Source organism: Juglans regia, chromosome 3, assembly GCF_001411555.2.
Source record: "Juglans regia cultivar Chandler chromosome 3, Walnut 2.0, whole genome shotgun sequence".
NCBI classification, from domain to species: Eukaryota; Viridiplantae; Streptophyta; class Magnoliopsida; order Fagales; family Juglandaceae; genus Juglans; species Juglans regia.
In genome coordinates, this window is record NC_049903.1 from 3,288,719 (window position 1) to 3,309,925 (window position 21,207).

At 37.2% G+C, this 21,207-nt stretch overlaps 3 protein-coding genes across 4 annotated transcripts; 2 read left to right on the forward strand and 1 right to left on the reverse strand.

The window, feature by feature from the left end:
- The first annotated feature begins 5,940 nt into the window (after positions 1-5,940).
- On the forward strand, positions 5,941-14,791 carry LOC109001544 (cellulose synthase A catalytic subunit 3 [UDP-forming]). Of its 2 annotated transcripts, none has more exons than XM_035687985.1 (14): positions 5,941-6,238; positions 6,823-7,031; positions 7,124-7,356; positions 7,442-7,559; positions 7,674-7,830; positions 9,730-9,996; positions 10,097-10,442; positions 10,542-10,679; positions 11,168-11,293; positions 11,376-11,588; positions 11,747-12,011; positions 12,159-12,361; positions 12,832-13,182; positions 13,871-14,791. In XM_035687985.1, exons 2-14 carry the CDS (start codon positions 6,854-6,856, stop codon positions 14,453-14,455), a joined length of 3,180 nt encoding a protein of 1,059 aa, XP_035543878.1. In that variant the 5' UTR covers positions 5,941-6,238; positions 6,823-6,853; the 3' UTR covers positions 14,456-14,791. The 2 variants fall into 2 exon arrangements, with proteins under 2 accessions (XP_035543878.1, XP_018834439.1); XM_018978894.2 differs by having other exon boundaries at positions 6,836-7,031.
- Positions 14,792-16,381: 1,590 nt separating this feature from the next.
- On the reverse strand, positions 16,382-17,551 carry LOC109001547. The gene has a single exon (XM_018978896.2). It carries the CDS (start codon positions 17,139-17,141, stop codon positions 16,770-16,772), a length of 372 nt encoding a protein of 123 aa, XP_018834441.1. The 5' UTR covers positions 17,142-17,551; the 3' UTR covers positions 16,382-16,769.
- Positions 17,552-18,655: 1,104 nt separating this feature from the next.
- LOC109001546 (40S ribosomal protein S2-4-like) lies at positions 18,656-20,854 on the forward strand. Its single transcript, XM_018978895.2, has 2 exons — positions 18,656-19,501; positions 20,451-20,854. The coding sequence occupies exons 1-2, from the start codon at positions 18,854-18,856 to the stop codon at positions 20,607-20,609; spliced, it is 807 nt and encodes a 268-aa protein (XP_018834440.1). The 5' UTR covers positions 18,656-18,853; the 3' UTR covers positions 20,610-20,854.
- Positions 20,855-21,207: the final 353 nt, after the last annotated feature.

Below are 21,207 nucleotides of genomic sequence, written 5' to 3' on the forward strand. Positions count from 1 at the left end.
TGTTAAATATAAAGATATAGAAAATATGATAAAAGAAAAGTATAAAAAATAGATAATCAGTTGTGGACAGAATAAAATAGAAATGGTAAAGACATGGTTAATACATAACTTTTGCACAACTACTCAATAAAATATTAAAAAATTTTATTTTAATAATAGAGCTATAAAATAGTTATAAAATAATTGTATTACTATTTATTTTTATAAAACATGGGTTAAGAATTTTAGAGAAAAGTCCGTAATGTTAGAGTAAATCTCAAATGCATAAATTTTTTATAAAAAAATATATTTTACTAAAAAAAATAAATTATTCACACTTTTCTAATGGTAAATTCACCTATTTTTTTTAAGATATATCCATATTTATATATTTGAATATTGTATATATCATTATTCTTTTAAAAATATCAAGTTCATCCACTGGTCAGAGGACAAGTCTGTATTGGATCCCACCTCCTTAATCTTTCTTTCTAGATCTATATTATGTAATCTTCCATTGCAAAAATCACTCGAGAAAACTTGAATCGATCTTTTTCTTTTCATTCTCTTCGTTAAATATATTGAATGTCCTTGTTTATCGATTATTATCATTGATTCGGCGTTAGCGAAGGAGAATTACAATTCTGACAAATAAATCGGTCATCTGTCTTTTACTTTTGTTAAAAATTTAAGATAAAGATTGAAAGGATTTTTTTTTATTTTGATTTTTTCTTTTAATCTTATTTTTAAATTAGAAGTCATTTTGCACACAAATGTTTGCTCCGTTCTTGTTATTTTATTTTCGGGATTACTAGCTTCGATTTTTGTTAGGGTTTTATTTCAGCAAAGAAAGGTAGGCGACCGCGAGCTCATTTGTCAGGGTTGTGATTCTCCTTTGGTGGCGTGGGAATGATAACAGCCGATAAGAGGGTTTCTGTGTGTCTGACTTCGAGAATGAGACGGGGGTTTGATCGGAAATCTGAGGATTTTGCTGGCCTATTCTTGGAATCGGGTTAAAAAGAAAACCCTAATATTTTTTAGAGATATTTTAAATATCTTAATTCTGTGGATCTGAGACATGGAGGATATGGACTCCACTTTTTATCGTTTTTCTCAGACTTTTGAGCTTCGGAGTCAGAGGTTCCACGATTTATTAAAGGATACTTGAATCGTCACTTTTAGTTAATTTTATGTTATTTTGTTCGTTGAGCTTGGTAAGACTTGAGGCTGTATGTGTCCCGTCCATCTTTAAATTGAGTTTAGTTGGAGTTATGAATTTTTATTGCTTTCGTTCTATGTTTATTTTATTGCACCAGAATTATGAATTATTCTGGTTAATTTTGTTTTATGTTTGATCGATGAGAAACTAGAGGAAAGAAAAAGGGAGCCCATTTTCTTGGCCAGAACAAAAAGGTTATCTGAAGCATTCCTTTGCATAGCAGCTCCGCATCCTCACGGAGCTTAACTGCGTCTTCATAAGATAGAGGGGGCTTTCCATCCCTGAAATGCTTGACAGTTTTTTCGCCATTGAACTCTTCGTGCATGCTTTGTAGAGCGTCGCTAAGTGCTGGTTAATTAGATTAGTTGACTCTGCTGATTGTAGTTCTACTTGCATTGACAGTGCACTTTTTTTTTCGTCTTCCCTTGCTTTCTTATCAGGATTCTTGTTTTATTTAACTAGACACCCTCCATTGTTTTACGAATGCATTCCTCTATTTGAAATTTGAGCTTCTTATCTTTCAGAATTCGTGTTATGTAATTATTTTGGGGATGACACCTTCATTTAATTTTATTAGTTCCACAAGTTTTATACTTTGTGTTTACTTGGTCACATGATGCATGGTCAAGAAAAGGAAAACCAATATTGACCTCTGAGGGGAGAATATATGTTTGTGCTTGAAAAAAAAATATGTTTGCGCTTGAAAAATCTTCTAGATTTAAAGTTCGTCTTTTGAAAAATTGCACATATAACATAAAACCTTTGTTTCCCAAAAATATCCATTTCGGTCTTCTTTCCTTTTGTCTATAGAGTGACTGGATTGGATAATGTGATCTTTTGAATTGTATTTAATAATTTTAAAACTAGAGAAGGATGGGCGATTTGCCTTTTCTGTTATTTGTTTTGAAAATTGAGCAATGTCATAAAAGAATTGTGATGTCTACCAATTCAGTCATTGCAGTAGACAGCGTAAAGGAAAAAGACCATGATCGATGAAGTTTTTTGGAAAGCATATATCAACTGTCATTCAAAATTGTCAAGGGAGAGCCTGAAGTTTAGGTAATTTTTAATGTACAAAACATCTACCTTAACCTTTCTTTAAAATTCTATTCATATTAAGATCAGATTTAGTATAATTTGTCTCCTAGTCTCAATGTCATTGAGGAATTGATTTATATTTATTATGAAATCTCTAGTCTACGTTATTAATTCAGGCTAGTTAGGCACGAGTATTCTGCATTCAAGATGAATATATGAAATTAATTATCGAATAATCAAATAGATTGAATGCGGTTATCTACAGGCAGTATCAAACAGTTTTGGATCTTGATATGAAGATTCAGTGTCATCTGTTTAATTTGCTTGGAGGCATGATTTAGTAGTTCACTGAATGTGACCTTTTATGTTAACAAGTATAAATCTTTTCTTGTTTATATACTGCTCAGGTGCTTCAAAATACTTGTGAAGTTTGATTTTATGGTTCAACTGTTCAGAATGTGTATAATGTATGGAAATGCTGAAATGTCTTCTCATGTATTGTGTACGTCTATGAATACTTATCTAGATGCTTTTTGATTAATGAGGCCATCCTTTAGTGAACAATTATAAAAGATGGGGAGAGTTCAATTGTCATGGGAGCCTAATTCATGACCTCTTGCTCTGCAGGCAGGTGCGCTGCTGAGATTAACATACTGCTATATGAGGCTGAGAATAATATCTACTCTGTTAATGCATTATTGTTATGTTCTCAGACAATAAAAGGGGGTTTGATTTGGAATTCCATGTTATGCACCCAACATATTGTTATGTATTATAAGCATCCTTGACGATGTCCACCTTTTGATCCTGAAATCCATTTGCCTATGATCTTTTTCTTATGAATATAGATAAAGGCAAGACGAGCTCAGCCCTTCAAGTCAGACACAGCACTGAAGTATTATTTAGTATCTGATGCAGGGGTGCAACTTTAATGGTTAATTCCTTAACATTTTTGCAGTCTTCTATTGCGTCGATGTAAGCAAGACAGAATAGAAGCTATGTCACTTTTAACAAATTTGCCTTTTGTAAAGCCAGGTTTACGTTCTCTTACTTTCTGATTACTGAGAAACAAATGTTCTCAAATTACTTATATTCATTTCGAGCAGGAACCATTTTACTTTTCTGGTGCTCTTAATCGTTGTAGGAGTTTTGTTTACTTGGTGGGGCAGATCTGCCATATGCATTTAGTACTTTATATACCCAAGTGAATTTATGGACTGTTAAGAAAGTATACATGGTCTACAAATAGGTTTTTTTTTTTTTTGGGAGGGGGTTTGTCTGGCACATGCACTTGTGGTGCCCTTGATTATAAAATACTATTCTACTGTTAATAGAAGATGGTACGCGTGGTTGTGTGTACTTTCTGCATGAGTGGGCATATTTTGGTTTTGATTTTGTCCACTGACTGAGGTCAGTGTGGTGCTTGGATTGACCGAATTGCAGAGGTCAGTTTCCACCCCTATGTTTATGTGGTTGGTTTTAAATACAGCCTTTGCTGCTATAGGCATTGTACAGATTAGCAGTGGACTCCCTGGGGTTATTTGCAAGCTTGACGTTGAAAAGTGTATGACCTTCTGATTTGGGTTTCCCTATAAAAAGGACCATGGATGGAATTACAAACATGGGATCAGTTTATTTTGCCAATGTCATTGTTGCAAAATGGCCGTGGGTGGTAATTTAAAGGGTTGGTTGTGTTCAAATACTCTGTATCAATTCTGCATTTGTCATTTCTTTTTCTTGACTTCATCTCATGTCGTGGTTTTCTGCAAATATGGGAAGTGGGGATTGATGATTTAAAAGATTAAAAGAGATGTTGGAGGGTCCCAGATCTATCTGACACGTCTCTTGGTAGAAAGACATCATTGGGATCCATTTGCGGAAAGAAACTAGAGCTTGCTAAGTTGCAGGATGATTGGAGACCTTTAATGATGAGTCATGGTTTGAGTTGAAAGGATAGGATTGGATTGCTTCTGAGGAGGAGAGAATGAATCATGCCCAGAAAGGCAGAAAGTAGTCTTGAAGAAAAATAAAACTTAGAAACTGTTTCAAGGTGTTGCTTTAGATTAAAGTTATGCGGACTTCCGAGGTTAGTGTTGCCCATCAGCACCAGAAAATGATGGCATCTTTTTGTTCTTTACATCTTGACCACCGCCATTGTAGATCACTAATATAGACTATCGGATTTCCCATTAAATTATGTGTGTTGGAACTAATGATAAATTACGTTTTCTATGACACAGATACCTCACTTCTTCCGGCCTAAGAAAACAAATCGGGCCGTCGTTCTGCGATGTTGTCGCCAACTGAAGGAACTCTTTCAAGACGAATTCAATTCAATCACGTGGTGGAATTCGTAGACATTATTTTTTTTAGAAATCTTACATATATAAAGATATTAAGTAAAAGTAAATTTATAAATTGAAATGATTTCATATGATTTGTTAGATATATTTTATAATAAAATAATTTTAGAATATAATAAACTGCACCTAATTTCGACGTTAATATGTGAATTTGCATTTTGTAATCTCATTATAGTTAAAATATTTCTTTTATTTTTATTTTTTATGTTTCTTTGTTTTGGCGATGTGACATTCTAATTTATTGCCTTTTTTCGATCATCTCGGTGGCTCAAATTTATTTACTTATTTCTTTTTTGTTTCGTCTCTAGAGTTTCTTTATTGGATTCAAGGTGCGGGAGAAAAACTGCTCTACCATATTATTTTAACAAAAAATTTACTCAACCTCCTACTATTCATACAACCTCCACACTCAACATTATTTTTAATTTTTATTATTTTTTTCTTTTATTAAATATTTATTATATAAATAATGAATAAAAAATTTAAAATAATTTAAAAAGAATAAACTCAAAAAAAAATATTAAAAAAATATTAAAAATTTAAAAAAATGTGGAGTGTGGAGTGTGGTGGAGGTTGTGTAGCAAAGCTCCTATAGGCTTGTCGGTGATGGTCGTCTAGCTACCGATGGGTGAGTAGATTGGGCAATCCATCCACCCCATATGGTGACCGAATGAGCTTCACTATTTAAACTCAATTTCATTTCTTTAAAAAATGACATTTTCACATGATTATCATATGTTTTGTACCAAGTCATTTTATAGTATAAATTTATATAGGAATAGTATTACATATACCTATCATTTTTAATGTAATATTATAGGCGATCTCATTTCATTAGTTTTTTTCCTTTTTAATTCGAATTTTGAATCTTAAATTTCAAAGTTCTATTATTGAAAATAGCTGCCAATGATTATGTGAATTAAATTATAAATATAAATATCATTTTTCATTGTATAAAATGGGTCCTAGACTCCTAGCATCTGGATATTTCTACAAATGGAAAGGTGCATGTTCACTCTGCTCACAAGCTGATCATAATTCATAACCGGAGTACCGTAATCATGTCAAGCAAACCTAAATCCAGTACAAGCAAAGCCCAACCCGACTCTGTAAGCCCATGTTCTGAGCCCTGAGTAACGTAATCCACAATCCACACTCAAAACACCTTGTCGGTATCTTGTCGAGCACAGCAGAGAAAAGAGTCAAAGACCCCTCCGGTACGCGTGATCCAGTGGAACTAGTAACTCTACCAGTATATTGCCACGTGATACCGGAGCGCACGTGTCAAGATCTGATCACCTAAACAAAAAACATAAAAATCCACCAAAATATCAACATATAATTGGTCTTCGCAGCTGTCGATTGGATCTGAGTCTTTCCCTTTCTCCGTCTCCTTGTCGGTGCTACTTACCCTCCGGTTGTAGTTGGAGCGGTCTGTCTCCCATAATCTCATTGTCGTAACCTTTTCAGCGATTAGCTATCATACAATCTCTCATAATTCCGCCTGTAGTGAAGAATGACATCAAGTGAAACTAAAGTTTGAGTGTTAATGAAATATTATCGGGTGTTTCTGAATATTGCTGTTTTTGGATTGGATTTGACTGAGGATCAACTAGCTTTTGAGTAAGAGAACATGGAGGTTAGTGCTACGTCTTTGATATTCATGCCACATTTTGCTGTTCTTTGTATTTTGGATGTCTTGTTTACTTAGCAATGCGTAATGTGATGGATGATTTGGATTGTTAATTTTGTTCATCATGTCATATTTGGATCTTGGGACGGAGGAAAAGAAGGGAAATTTCTCCAAGCTGGGGGAAGGGGGAGGGGTGTTGTGAAGCTCGATTTATCTTTTTGCTTTTATGATTCTTTCTATGGATCTAAACCGAGAGTAATAGTTCGGCATCCAAAATATATATTTTATCTTTCTTAAAATCTTAAACTTTCTGATGTTGGATCACATATGTAGTCCCATTCCACTCTCTTTGATATATTTTTTTGGTTCGGACGAATAATAGATTTTTATTTGATAGAAGTTCGTTTTTCTTGGCACCATCTGTTTTAGTTTCTCGGAGCTGCATTGGAATGTTTGCATCATATTTGCTCCAAGCATTTCTGTGCTTTCTACATTGTGTATCGTGTTACTTCATTGGTCTAATAGGATTCAACAGTACATGTAAATATTTGATTTGCTAAAGATATAGTGACAGAATTCACATCTGATAGTTGAGTCCTGCAGCCAAAATCTACAAAACCCATGGGCGCTGAGGTCTGCCAAATCTGTAGTGACACTGTTGGCACGACTGTGGATGGCGATCCCTTTGTTGCTTGTGATGTTTGCGCGTTCCCTGTCTGCCGCCCCTGTTATGAGTATGAGAGGAAAGATGGTAATCAGTCATGCCCTCAATGCAAGACCAAATACAAGTGGCACAAAGGTTAGTTTGACTTAACTGTCGTTGCATTTTTCTCACTCAGATGTTAATGACTATCAGAAAAGTGATGCAGGTTTGTTCTTCTTAACCTCTAGGGAGCCCTCCGATTCAAGGGGAAGAAGCGGAAGATGCTGATGTCAATGATGAGGCAAATGCTGTGAATGGTTCAAGTTATAAGTTGGGGGTTCAAGATAGGAGCCATAATAAGAAAGAACAAACAATACATAATTGGGACATGAGCTATAGTAAAGGGGAGGACGTTGCACCCCCTGATTATGATAAAGCGGTTTCTCTTAATCATATTCCTCTGCTCACAAATGGACGTTCTGTAAGTTGATTGACCAGTTGTCCATGTCTTGAACTTTTTATTGATTGGTAAAACTATATACTGAAACATTGTCTTGATACTTCAGGTTTCTGGGGAGCTGTCAGCTGCTTCTCCAGAGCGCCTTTCCATGGCATCTCCTGAAAGTGGCATCAGAGGAAAGCATATAGATCCACTTCCTTTTGTAGTGGATGGCAATCGTTCACGTATTCGCCTCTCCCAAATCTATTTCTTATTTAAGATGCTCTTTACTGTGTTTCTTTATTTGGTTCAAATTTTGATCTCAGCACTGAGGTAGCTAACCTTATCTAGATTCTCAGGGTCAGGCAGTGTAGCCTGGAAAGAGAGAATTGATGGTTGGAAGATGAAGCAGGAGAAGAACGTAGTTCCAATGAGTGTTGGTAATGCACCATCTGAAGGCAGGGGTGGTGGAGATTTTGATGCTAGCACTGATGTGCTTATGGATGATTCTTTACTGTAAGTTTCATCCTTGGTGGGGTACAAATTTTTTCGCCCCTTGTATATGGGTTGGGTCTTTGTTATTTTTTTTTTATTTTTTATAATTAATAAGAGAAATTTTGTTCCAAGTAAATATGCATAACCCAAGTACACAAGATGTATACAAATAAGAACACCTACTTACAAGCTAAAGCAGAAAACAACTAAAGCAAAACATTACTATCATTCCCATTCTTTACAAGATTCTTCAACCAAAAGCTTAAAGTACTAAGGGGAAACCCCTTAAGTTCCCCTATAGAACGTTCACAATTATCAAAGCACCTCCCGTTCCTTTCTAACCATAAACACCAAAGTAAGCACAGGGGGATCATCTTCATCACAACAGTGTTGTTACTTCTTCCCTCAATACCTGGCCAGCATGCAAAGAAATCCACCACATGCATAGGCATCACCCATAAAATGCCAACCTTTGCAAAAATCTCATTCTACAACGATGTCGCCGCCTCACAATGAAGGAAAAGATGATCAATAGATTCACCTTCCTTCTTACACATAAAACACCATTCAGCCACCTGAAAACCTCTCTTCCTCAATTTATCAATGGTTAGTATTTTCCCAAGAGACACCAGCCAGCAGAAGAAAGCGACCTTACTAGGCACCTTGGCTCTCCAAATACATTTCCACGGATAATCTTTGACCCCATGACTGGTTAATGCCTTGTAAAAAGAACTCACTGAAAATCTGGAATTAACTGTATGCACCCACAGCAAACTGTCCTCCCTGTTCTGATCAAGCTTTATCTCGTATAATCTTCCTAATAATTCTGAAACTTCACAAGCTTCCCAATCCTGCACATCTCTAGTAAATTCCACAATCCAGCACATATTTGTTAATTGCTTAGCAGCATTCTTTATTCATTTATGTCATAAGTTATTTGTATCTGTTTTGTGCAATTAAACTACATGAGAGTACAATCTCAGGTCCCACTCTGTACTTCATCTAATACATAAGATTGAAGTCTCAAGTGCCACTCTACTTGCCTCTTCTCTAGCTCCCATCCAGCGCTTTGTATGCTTGCACAAACATGTATAAATGCAAATCAAGATTAAATTAATTTATTTCCTTTGAGATATCTAGATTGGCTGTAGTTTTGGAATCATAGGTGAGGGAAATAATCACCGAATGAGAAAACATTATGTCTTTTCGAAGAAAAAAGTTGGATTGATAAATTTTTCTTTTACAAACAGATAAATACAGATCTGCTTCTCAGGTAACTTATGCTATGCACAATAGTTGAAAAGTCCATGTTATTTTGATCAGAATCCATAGTGAAAGATGTTCATTATGGCCATCCCTTATATCTAAATGTGATTGCTGTGATTAACCTGGGGAGGAGTCTATTTATCGTGTACTAAGTAATGATGTTTTCACTTCTCATGTTTGGAAATGTTTTTCTAATTTGTGGGGCCTTAGGTTCTATCCTGATCAATCTTGGATGTCTCGGGTTTTGATGTGGTTTCAAAAGGCTAAACACTCTTCAAATCTGAGTCTTATATCTGGGATTCATTACAGCTTTTTTGGCTCATTATGGGATCAGATTTAACACAATGGTGGAGGTGCAAACTATACACAATGATTTAAAGTTGTGTTTAAAACTGCTGCTATGGACGTGGTTTTTACTCTAAAAAGTGTGTGGTGAAATGGTATAGCTTTTGTTTTGATTAAAAAAAATCGAGACCACTCATTCTTCTTCCTCTGCTTAAAAAAATGTTCATTGACTTATCTAATTGAGTATGCATGGGAGATAGTCTTTCTGTAAATGATTTCCTGTGTTCAGATTTATGCATACTTGATGTAGAGCAATTGCTGATAATTTTGTTGATAATTTTTTTTAACTTAAACTGATTTCTAATGCAGAAATGATGAAGCCCGCCAGCCTCTATCAAGGAAGGTTTCTATTCCTTCCTCTAGGATCAACCCTTACAGGATGGTCATAGTTCTGCGGCTTATTATTCTTAGTATTTTCCTGCACTACCGTATAACAAATCCAGTGCCCAATGCTTATGCTTTGTGGTTAGTATCTGTGATTTGTGAGATATGGTTTGCAATATCATGGATATTTGATCAATTCCCTAAGTGGCTTCCCGTGAACCGTGAGACATATCTTGACAGGCTAGCTTTAAGGTAGTTTTTACCAATCTTATTATCTTCTGAAAGTTTCCAATTTCTTTAAGGTTTCTCAATCCTTTAAAATCCAAAATTTAATTTCTTTAATGGTTCACAGATATGACCGAGAAGGGGAGCCATCTCAATTGGCTGCTGTTGACATTTTTGTCAGTACAGTTGACCCCTTAAAGGAGCCCCCGCTTGTCACAGCCAATACTGTCTTATCCATTCTTGCAGTAGACTATCCAGTGGACAAAGTATCTTGCTATGTTTCAGATGATGGAGCTGCTATGCTGACATTTGAAGCTTTGTCTGAAACATCAGAATTTGCGAGAAAATGGGTTCCTTTCTGCAAGAAATACAGCATTGAACCTAGAGCACCTGAATGGTACTTTGCACAGAAAATTGACTACTTAAAGGACAAGGTTCATCCATCATTTGTCAAAGCTCGCAGAGCTATGAAGGTCAGGAAGGCTCGAGTTTCACTTGATTGTTTTGATAGATCTTTGATGTAGTGTTTATAATATGTTCTTATTGCAAATCCGCCATTAATTGTATTGCAGAGAGAATATGAAGAGTTCAAAGTTCGTATCAATGGGCTAGTGGTAAAGGCACAAAAGATTCCTGATGAAGGATGGTTCATGCAAGATGGTACACCTTGGCCCGGAAATAACACCAAAGATCATCCAGGGATGATCCAGGTTTGTCTTTTTGATGCAGAGCTGTGTTTATTGTCCAGAAAAAAAAAAAGAAGAATATTGCTTTTCTGAGCGCTAAGTGCATTGTTAATGGCATTTAAGATACATCTCTCCATCCTTAGGAGATCTTGATCTGCAAGTTACCTATTATGAGTCTACCCACCCAAACATAATGATGGTGTGGCAATGAGCATGTGCATAATTGCTAAAACAACATATTGAATTCCAGCTTTATGGGTTTTCTTCTAGGTTTTTTTTTTTTTTTTTTTTGGGGGGGGGGGGGTTGGCTCTTCTTTCTTGCCTAATGTATTGTGATTACATACAGTGCTTGTTCATGTTGGATTTTCTTTTTATGTTGGAAATCCTCTGTAATATGCTTAATGTCATTTTTTAGGTCATAGGGAAGGCTGCTTTAATTTTTTCCCTTTTCTTTTCTCCCTTCCCAATAAATGCTGTTAGGACTTATTTTGTTGTTTCTTCATGATTGTCAGGTTTTCTTAGGACATAGTGGAGGACTTGACAGTGAGGGTAATGAGCTTCCGCGGCTTGTCTATGTATCTCGTGAGAAGCGTCCCGGTTTCCAACATCATAAGAAGGCTGGTGCTATGAATGCACTTGTAAGTAGACACACATAGGACTTTGAAGCTCTTTTTGTTGAGGCATTTACTTGCTTTGACCTTCTGTGAACTACTCATGCAGGTTCGTGTATCCGCAGTTCTCACTAATGGGCCCTTCTTGTTGAATCTTGATTGTGACCATTACATAAACAACAGCAAGGCACTACGTGAAGCTATGTGTTTCTTAATGGATCCTAACCTCGGGAAAACAGTGTGTTATGTTCAATTCCCTCAGAGATTTGATGGGATTGATAAGAATGATCGATATGCCAATCGCAATACTGTTTTCTTTGATGTAAGTCTGGTTTAGCAATCTTCAACCAGGAACATCTGTTCTCATTGTAATACTGTTATATCATGAAACATCCTTTTTTACTATTGGTATTATATAGTTTGTTTTTCAGGTTCTTCTGGATCATCATTTTAATATCTTTTTTTGTGTGAGGATTTTAGATCAATTTAAGAGGCTTGGATGGCATCCAAGGCCCTGTATATGTGGGTACAGGGTGTGTTTTCAACAGAACAGCATTGTATGGCTATGAGCCTCCTCTCAAGCCTAAGCACAAGAAAGCAGGCATGATCTCTAGATGCTTTGGTGGATCAAGGAAGAGGAGTTCCGGATCAAGTGGAAAGAACTCAAATAAGAAAAAATCAGGCAAGCATGTTGACCCAACTGTGCCAATCTACAATCTAGAAGATATAGAAGAAGGAGTGGAAGGTAAAAATTTGATTTCTATTATTCTTACCCATAACTGCTATATGTGTCATGCCAATATCTGAAATTAGTGACAGTTTAATGTGTGATCTTTGGTTCTGTTTACAGTTAGGCAAGACACTTATCTTCTCAGTACATTTTTGTGTATAGGTACTGGATTTGATGATGAGAAATCACTGCTCATGTCACAAATGAGCCTGGAGAAAAGGTTTGGTCAATCTGCTACTTTTGTTGCTTCAACACTGATGGAAAATGGTGGTGTTCCACAGTCTGCCACTCCAGAATCTCTCCTCAAAGAAGCCATTCATGTCATAAGCTGTGGATATGAAGACCCGACTGACTGGGGAAGAGAAGTAGGTTGCCTTGTCCTCTTTCACCATTACTTTGTTTCCAGTTCTGCAGCGAGCAACTGAGGTAGTTTGTATTTTTATATATGGACTGAGTACACATGGCTGGAAGCAAGTGCTTGCCTTTCATAATGAAAACCAGATTCTCAGAAGTGCTTGCAGAAGAATTTTTATGGAGCATCTGTTCTGATCACTAGAGAACAATGTCCTTGCAAATTTACTGGTTTGTTTTCGTAGATGAGATGAGATTAAAGTTGAAAATTGAATAAAATATTGTTAGAATATATTTTTTAGTATTATTTTTGTTTTGAGATTTGAAAAAGTTGAATTGTTTATTTTATTTTGCGTGGGAATTTGAGAAAGTTGTAATGATTAGATGAGTTGAAAAGTGTTGTGAAAACAAACCAGGCGTTTCTACTTGTATAATTTGCTGGGCTATTAAGTTTCTAACAAATGCATTGGTATTGTTTGTACAGATTGGATGGATCTATGGTTCTGTTACTGAGGATATCCTTACGGGTTTCAAAATGCATGCCCGAGGTTGGAGATCGATCTATTGCATGCCACAACCTCCTGCCTTTAAAGGATCCGCTCCTATTAACCTTTCTGACCGTCTGAACCAAGTGCTCCGCTGGGCTCTGGGTTCTGTTGAAATTCTTCTAAGTCGGCACTGCCCTATATGGTATGGTTATGGTGGAAGGCTAAAGTGGCTGGAGAGACTTGCATATGTGAACACCACTATATATCCAGTCACGGCCATTCCTCTTCTTGCCTATTGTACATTGCCAGCAGTCTGTCTTCTCACGGGAAAGTTCATTATTCCACAGGTAAATGCAATTGAATTATTGTTTTTCACCATCTAATGTATTATCTGGATAGTGCCATGGAACTTGTTCAATTCAAAACGAGGCATGCCTTTTTTTTTTTTTTATAGGTAAAAGTATAATTTTATTGAAACACAACGAAAGGTGTTGCCTAAGTTCGTAGCAAGTATACACAAGAAAACACCTAATTACAATCTAGGAACTAGAAAATGATGCAAGAAAATCATGAATGCTAGTTCCGTTGATTACGATAGCAGAAAACCAAAGAAATAAGGTGTGAAAGAAAAGGGTTCTAAGCTCATCCATAGAATGTTCCCTATCTTCAAAGCTCCTCTCATTCCTTCCAAGCCAAATGCACCGCATAAGACATAAAGGAACCATCCTCCAAACAGCAGCCACATAAGGAGGCATACTGAATGGATTACCTCAAAACAGATTTTTGTCTTTTTTCCTAGTCGTAGTTGAAAAGATGGACTCAAGAGAGTCTTTTACTTCCATAATTTTTAATGGCTATAGCTTCATTTTCTACTAAAAGAGCTATGCAACATTAGTTATAACACACTCTTTCTATCAATTCATTTGACATTTTCTAGCATGTCAATCCAATAATTTGCCAGCCGTAAATATTCATCTTTACATGTCAGCTGACGTTCAGTGTCCCTGATTTGTGTGTTGTCTTTTCTGACTGCAGATTAGTAACATTGCCAGTATCTGGTTCATATCCCTCTTTCTTTCCATCTTTGCCACTGGTATACTGGAAATGAGATGGAGTGGTGTTGGGATTGATGAATGGTGGAGAAATGAACAGTTCTGGGTTATTGGAGGTGTATCAGCTCATCTATTTGCTGTTGTTCAGGGCCTGCTTAAGGTCCTTGCTGGAATTGATACCAATTTCACCGTCACTTCCAAAGCTTCAGATGAAGATGGGGATTTTGCTGAGCTGTATTTGTTCAAATGGACGACTTTGCTCATCCCACCCACTACTCTCCTAATAATCAACCTGGTTGGGGTTGTTGCTGGAATCTCCTATGCCATTAACAGTGGGTACCAATCTTGGGGTCCTCTCTTTGGGAAGCTATTTTTTGCTTTCTGGGTGATTGTTCATCTCTATCCTTTCCTTAAGGGTCTGATGGGACGCCAGAACCGAACACCCACAATTGTTGTTGTGTGGTCAGTTCTACTTGCCTCTATCTTCTCCTTGCTCTGGGTTCGAATTGATCCTTTTACAACCCAGGTGACTGGCCCAGATGTTGAACTGTGTGGAATCAACTGTTAAGAGAGTAAGATGTTGGCGGGATAAGGAAACATTTCGGTACGCTGCAGAAGAAAAATGTGAAGCTTTTGTATGGATGCAGCTGGCAAAATCTTCAAAGGAAGCTGCTTTTTGGCTTTTGCTGGTGTCATACTTGAGTTGGAGTCTTTGACGTTTTTGCGAAGTAAATTATGTTTCAATACATTATTGTTTTGCTTCTTCTTTTTTTATTATTGTTTATTTATTTGATTGTTAAACAAAGAATTTATTTATGTATTGTAAGTCGGTTAATCACAGAGAATGGGCACTGGACTTCTCTCTTCAATTTACTGGAACACGCTGTTTGAAACTTTGATTTAAGACTGTTGTTAGTGTTGAGTTGGGTTGAGCTGAGTTGAGTTTTTTATGAATAATAGTGAGTTGAGATGATGGAGTGAATTTTGTGAAGTCTACTTAAGATAAATTTAAATGTGTTTAGATGTTAAGATGAGTTTAGTTAGATGTATTTATAGAAAGTTGAAAAAAGTTATGGATCCTGCGTGTAAAGAAGTGTTGAATTGAAAAATATTGTGAGTCTCGCGTGTAAACAGATTTTAAGTAGAGATAAGTTTGATAATTTGAGAATTGAGTGTTTGGATGTTAAAATCAGTTTAAAATTATATTGAATTGAATTGATTTCAACTGAGTCTGTTAACCAAACGGGGCTTAAAGTAATGGGTTCAAGTTAACCACCTCAGATTTTCACTGCAGATGACACTTCATATCTTTTGATCAATAAATAGTGGAGGAATGCAATAAACTCGCATATAATGAACAGTTAAATGTGAGTATTAACTTAAATCTGCAAAACCTATTAAAGATGAAGAACAGTGGTAAAGCTGGGTGACAGACATTTCATCAAACACTCAAAAGTCTTTTTAAAGTGGCTGAATATTATAATGAACTGTTATGGGTCGAATTTCATTATGGTGTCCTACCCGCATGTCTTATCTTTTCTGAGAAAAAGGAATTGGCAACGGTTAGTGCTTCAAAAGCACCCCCCACCCTTTAAAAAATACAGTAACAGAGGACAGAGGAAAATAAATTTTGGCAATGAAGAATATAGCTTTTGAAAAGCAACGTTCGAGTTTTGTACCTGTTTTTTTTCCAGCGAAATGGTTGTTTACGTGCCCAAGGAATTTAATATGCAGTGGCCGATGACAAGTTTTACTAAGTTTCGTTTGGATAGTAAAAGTATTTCATTTCATTTAATTTTTTTTAAATTTTTATATAAAATATAATAAATAATTTAATTTTTTTAAATCTCAAAATAATAATAATATTTTAATAATATTTTATTCAACTTTTATCTCAATTTATCTCAACTAATTTACAACTTTAGCTTGAATCTCCTAAAATAATTGAGTTTCTTAAAAGAAAAATCTAAAAGTTTGACCTTAATATTTTTCATTTCTTCTTCGTATCCACAGCCTAACAAAGAAATATCGAAAATACTAATGTTTTGCGTATCTGTAATTTGTGATATTCCCTACGTTGATAAATTTGCTGGTAGTTATTATTTAAAAAATATATAGTTATCATAGCATTATTTCAGTCTCCAAGAATTTCTCAATCTGCCACTGCAACATGAACAAATGACAACGATTTCCCATTAAGAAAAGTGGCTTGATATAAGGAAAATACAATAAAAAAAAATTAACGCCTTTGATCTTTGACATGGTTAATCAGATTATAAAATGGAGAAATGACAACAGAGATTGAAACAACATCATTGTTGCTTTCCTTTTCCTGATAAATGCTCCAGATTATGTGAAAAGCTGTTAGCACAAACTGCAGAAATTTAGCTATAGGATGCTTGAATCAAGTTTCCAACGAGCTGTGTGTCCAAAAACAAATGGCACGCACTTCCACCCCAACATGAAAACCGGGATGGCTGGTGAGAACACGAAGTTGGAATTGACGTTCTTTGTTAGTGAACGAAATAAATGAATTATAGTTTAAGTGGAACTAGACATTAAGTCATTCACACGGAAAGCTGAAACCTTTCATCCAGAAAGAAGAAAAATGAAAACCCAGTTCATCTGAAAAGCAAAGATGAGTTTTGTTGAGGGATCACACATCATTTGGTTTCTACTGCAATCGTTAACTTCTAGATACTAGTGAATAATATATGCCAGCTGAAGCACCAATATAGTGTTGAGGCAAAGCTCTCTGATTAGGGAATAGGACCACTCACATATTGTGATTAGACAATGGATGCTTCAGACCACTGCCCTGCTCTGTTTCTGTTCACACTCACTAAAGATGACCCATATTCTATTTCAAATCTATGCCCTTTTCACTTTTTTGCTTCTGCTGCTGCTGCTGGTTTTGGTTCCTCTGGAGGGGCTGCTGCTGGTTTTGGCTCCTCTGCTGGAGGAGCTGCTGCTGGAACTCCACCATCGATGCAGCTCCTACACCTCCTCTCTACCCATCCTTCTATGTCGTTTTCCCCATTGCCACCGAAATGCCGTCCTCCGCACAGCCGAGCAATGATGCCTGCTATGACACCCACGATCGTGATCACTGCTAGAACTAACACCAGCGTCTCGATTGATCGGTGTGTGTAGCGGCTGCTTGGCTCCACCACTGCAGGTGGTGCCCCAACTAGTGGTGGTGGCTCTTCATCTAACCCTACCTCTACAGACCCCAAGAACACAACCATGATCATGAACACTAAAGAAGCAGAGAAAGGGAGTTTCAAAGACCACAATGAGACGTGGGGTTTCAGCAATACATGCCGCTTGTAGTCAGATAAATGATGTGGAATGCAGATGTGATAAGGAGTGACTAGAATAGATACTAAAGAATGAAAGGAACTGATGAGGGTAGGGGGGGGGGGGAAAGAGAGATTATGCAGACTGTAGATGGGGAAAGGAAGAGATTGAGATAGAAAAAAGGGGAGGGCACAAGTTATAGAACCAACTAAAAGAGCAATGAGAAACTGTGAGCAAGACTGAAAAAATATAGACTGCCGCAGAAAGCAGAGGTTGAAAAATGAGATGAGAGACTGTGGAATAGTGTTTACTTAAAAGCTTGGAAAAACACAATGAATAGAGAGTACGGCATGTTTTAAAGGTGGGGGTGGGAGAAACTGAAATAGGATTCCAATATGAAAGATATTGCTATGCTGCTCTCACTTTTGGTTCTTTGGATCTTGGTAGGCCAATGATCATTTATTTTCTATAACTTTTGTTAACTTTATCTACTGCATTTCTATTTTAGCTGGTGTGGTTTTTGAGGAAGAGTTTCTGAATTACTCATTTATTATATTGGGTAAAAGTTATAAGGGTTCTTGAATCTTAACATCAGTGTGGAAGTCTGTTGATGCTTTCTTACTATTTTGTCTTCACTGATGTCACATGCTTTCTTACCGTTCATCACCCTATCAGTCTGTCTGTCACACGCAGAGACACAAACACAGTGACCAGTTGGCTAATTTGTCAACTTGTACCAAAATCTATGGATTTGTACAATAAATAAGAAGAAAAAAGTTCATTGACTAAGAAGTCCTACTTACTTGATGTCTTCCCTACACGCCAAAAGCATGTGTCTCAATTGTCATAACTTCCGGCTTTCAAAATGGAGGTCTGGAGTTCGAAACCCCCTTCCCTCAAATGTGAAAAAAAAAAAAAAATGTCTTGCCTACACACCACGGGTGAATGAAATCCATTTCATTTCTTGAGTTGCACATGCCATATATTTCTATGTTTGCCTAAAGAAATCAATGTACCTTTTACTAGAATGTTGTAAAACATAGTCGACTTGATGACTTGTAATTTGAAATGTTTTATTGTATTTAAGAAATAGCAATGCTATACCTCATCGTCAATCGTCATATGATAAAATGTTATATTACATAATTCATTTTATTATTCAATCACGTTGATTAATGCGACATATTTTATGTATTTTTATAGATTAAAAATTTAAAATATGACACGTTAACGGATATGATTAGAGATGATAATTGCCAGTTTTGGAGAATCCTCTCGACCAAAACCACAAGCCCGGACCAATTCTTTTGTGGGTCTTCGAAGCCCATTATTGAATAGTAATTATGCCTGGGCAACAACCGAAGAACCAGCCAGGCAGTGCAATCTCGGCCCATGGCCTTTCATCCGAAAAAATAGCCAAAACCTGATCTCGGATAGGAAAAATAGCCCACAGCGCCAGCTTCTCTTAACCCAACCTAACCTCCACTCACCTCCGTAACCAAACACCACCCGAACCCATCTTCAAAGCCCTAGCCACCACGCCTCCACGTATAAAAGCCTCTCATCTGCTAGGGTTTTCACTCTCAGCGAGTGCGCACTTTCTCTCCGTCTCAGAGTCTAAACCTCTCTCCTTTACATACCCACGCTTTCATTCCCATAACCAATCATGGCTGAGCGAGGAGGAGAACGCGGTGGCTTTGGCCGAGGATTTGGCGGTGGTCGTAGGGGAGACCGCGGCCGTGGTGGTCGTCGCCGTCCCCGACGTGACGAGGAGGAGAAATGGGTGCCTGTGACGAAACTCGGCCGCCTCGTGAAGTCGGATAAGATCAAGTCCCTTGAGCAGATCTACCTCCATTCCCTCCCCATCAAGGAGCACCAGATCGTCGACCAGCTCTGCCCCGGCCTCAAGGACGACGTCATGAAGATTATGCCGGTCCAGAAGCAGACCCGTGCCGGGCAGAGAACCAGATTCAAGGCATTCGTTGTCGTTGGTGACAGCAACGGCCACGTCGGACTCGGCGTTAAGTGCAGCAAGGAGGTCGCCACCGCGATTCGTGGCGCAATTATACTGGCCAAGCTGTCTGTGGTCCCTGTGAGGAGGGGTTACTGGGGGAACAAGATCGGGAAGCCCCATACGGTGCCGTGTAAGGTGACGGGGAAATGTGGGTCCGTCACGGTGCGTATGGTGCCTGCTCCACGAGGAGCCGGGATCGTGGCCGCTAGAGTCCCCAAGAAGGTGCTGCAATTCGCCGGGATCGAGGATGTCTTTACCTCGTCTAGAGGGTCCACCAAGACTCTTGGAAACTTCGTGAAGGTTTGCTCTTGACTGGTCTGTCATTATATGTGTGTTTTTAGAATGGATTGTGTTACTGCTTGTGTTGGTACTCTTTTAATTGTGAGGAATGTGTATTTTTCCGAGGCTTCTGTCAACAGGTATTTAATGCGTTCGGACTGAAATGGGTTACTTTAAAATGACTGGTGCTGTATCTTGTAGCCATGCTAAAGTTAATGCATACTCAGATTACAATTTCTCGCTTCACTTGTCAGAAACAAATTCTCACTCAATCGTAGATGTCTTGGAGTTTTGAATTATATCATTCAAGCTTCTGGCTTTTAAAATTATATTTTGTTTTTCGAACCCTTAATTTGTATACTCAGTGAGGTAGAAGCCTGAGAGTAAAGTATACAAATGCGTGTGCGTGTGCGTGTGGGCATGAGAGATTGCTAGCATTTCTTTCTTGGAAACTTTATACTACACCATCATTCCACTGTGATCATGATGAGGTTGCGTTGCCTACCAACCCTTGAATTATTTTTTTAAAAGCTTAAGAGATTATGTAAGTATTATTTACAAAGTTGGATGAGAGTATTATGTAGTATTACTTCTTGCTGGGTGATTACTCATTTTATTTTTTCTATGTTGGTAGAGGCACTTAACGTCTCAATACCTTACATCAATCTCCTACGCGCTAGTTTTTTAACACTTTGTATTACAGTTATTAAAGACGTCTGGTTGTATTCCAAGGATATTTCTAAGTAGTAGTCATGGTATTGGTAAATGTTTAAATTTTTGTTCCACTCCCATTTTAATTTTCGCAGTGGGCTGGTATTTGTTATCAAGTTATTAGTAGGATTTTTCTGCTCATTGTAAAGAGTTTTCCTTTCCATTTATGTGTTAATAGGTATGGTTGTCTGACCGAAAGATAAATGTTAAATAGTATTTTAATAAATCCATGGATCGTATTGTTTTTCACTCTCTACAGGCAACTTTTGATTGTCTGCTGAAGACTTATGGGTTCCTTACACCTGAATTTTGGAGGGAAACTCGCTTCACCAAGTCTCCTTTCCAAGAGCATACAGATCTTTTGGCAAAACCAGTTGGCAAGCTAATCCTTGAGGAGCCTGAGAGGGTTGAAGCTTGAGTGGAGAGACGAACATTCGACATTGTGTTAGAGAACTTCTTGAGTATGAGATGTTTTCTATTTCATTCGAGGGATAGTATGTTTCTTTTTCGGTATTTGACTGTTTTAAAGTTTTGAATCGGATGGTTTTATGCCTATTTTTGTATTTTGTTCATTTTTGGCTGGACAACGCAATAGTTATGCTATATGAAATCGTATGGTTCATGGATAAAGATGATTCCTGTAGTGAAATGGGATTGCACAAAGGGGAAATTAAAGTTGAATCGTTAAGAGGATTCTGAATTGTTCAACAGATCATTAGGTTAAGTCAGCAGCCACGCTATTTGGCTTTGGTTTCAATTCTGGAATAATTTGTTTTTCAGTTTGATTTCATCTATGGGACTGCATTGGATGATGAGATTTGAAAGACTGCATGGGTTTTCAACAGAGAAGTATGGCTGAAAACTGTGTCCGTACTAATATAGTACTGCAAATGAAGAAGAAATAAAACTGTCTCTGCTCTGAACGAGGATGAAAAATTTTCACAACCCAGTCTGCCAGAGAGTAGAGAAAATTGAGTAGTGTCTGGATGACTGCTCGCTAAGGTGTGATTCTCTCC

Excerpts from the sequence above, each read along its gene's own strand:
- LOC109001544 (XM_018978894.2), top strand. Across the intron at positions 9,997-10,096 it reads CTTGACAGGCTAGCTTTAAG|ATATGACCGAGAAGGGGAGC; the intron begins GTAGTTTTTACC and ends AATGGTTCACAG. Across the intron at positions 10,443-10,541 it reads AAGCTCGCAGAGCTATGAAG|AGAGAATATGAAGAGTTCAA; the intron begins GTCAGGAAGGCT and ends ATTGTATTGCAG.
- LOC109001547 (XM_018978896.2), bottom strand. The coding sequence starts at position 17,141 with ATGATCATGGTTGTGTTCTTGGGGTCTGTAGAGGTAGGGTTAGATGAA.
- LOC109001546 (XM_018978895.2), top strand. The coding sequence starts at position 18,854 with ATGGCTGAGCGAGGAGGAGAACGCGGTGGCTTTGGCCGAGGATTTGGC. Across the intron at positions 19,502-20,450 it reads CTCTTGGAAACTTCGTGAAG|GCAACTTTTGATTGTCTGCT; the intron begins GTTTGCTCTTGA and ends CACTCTCTACAG.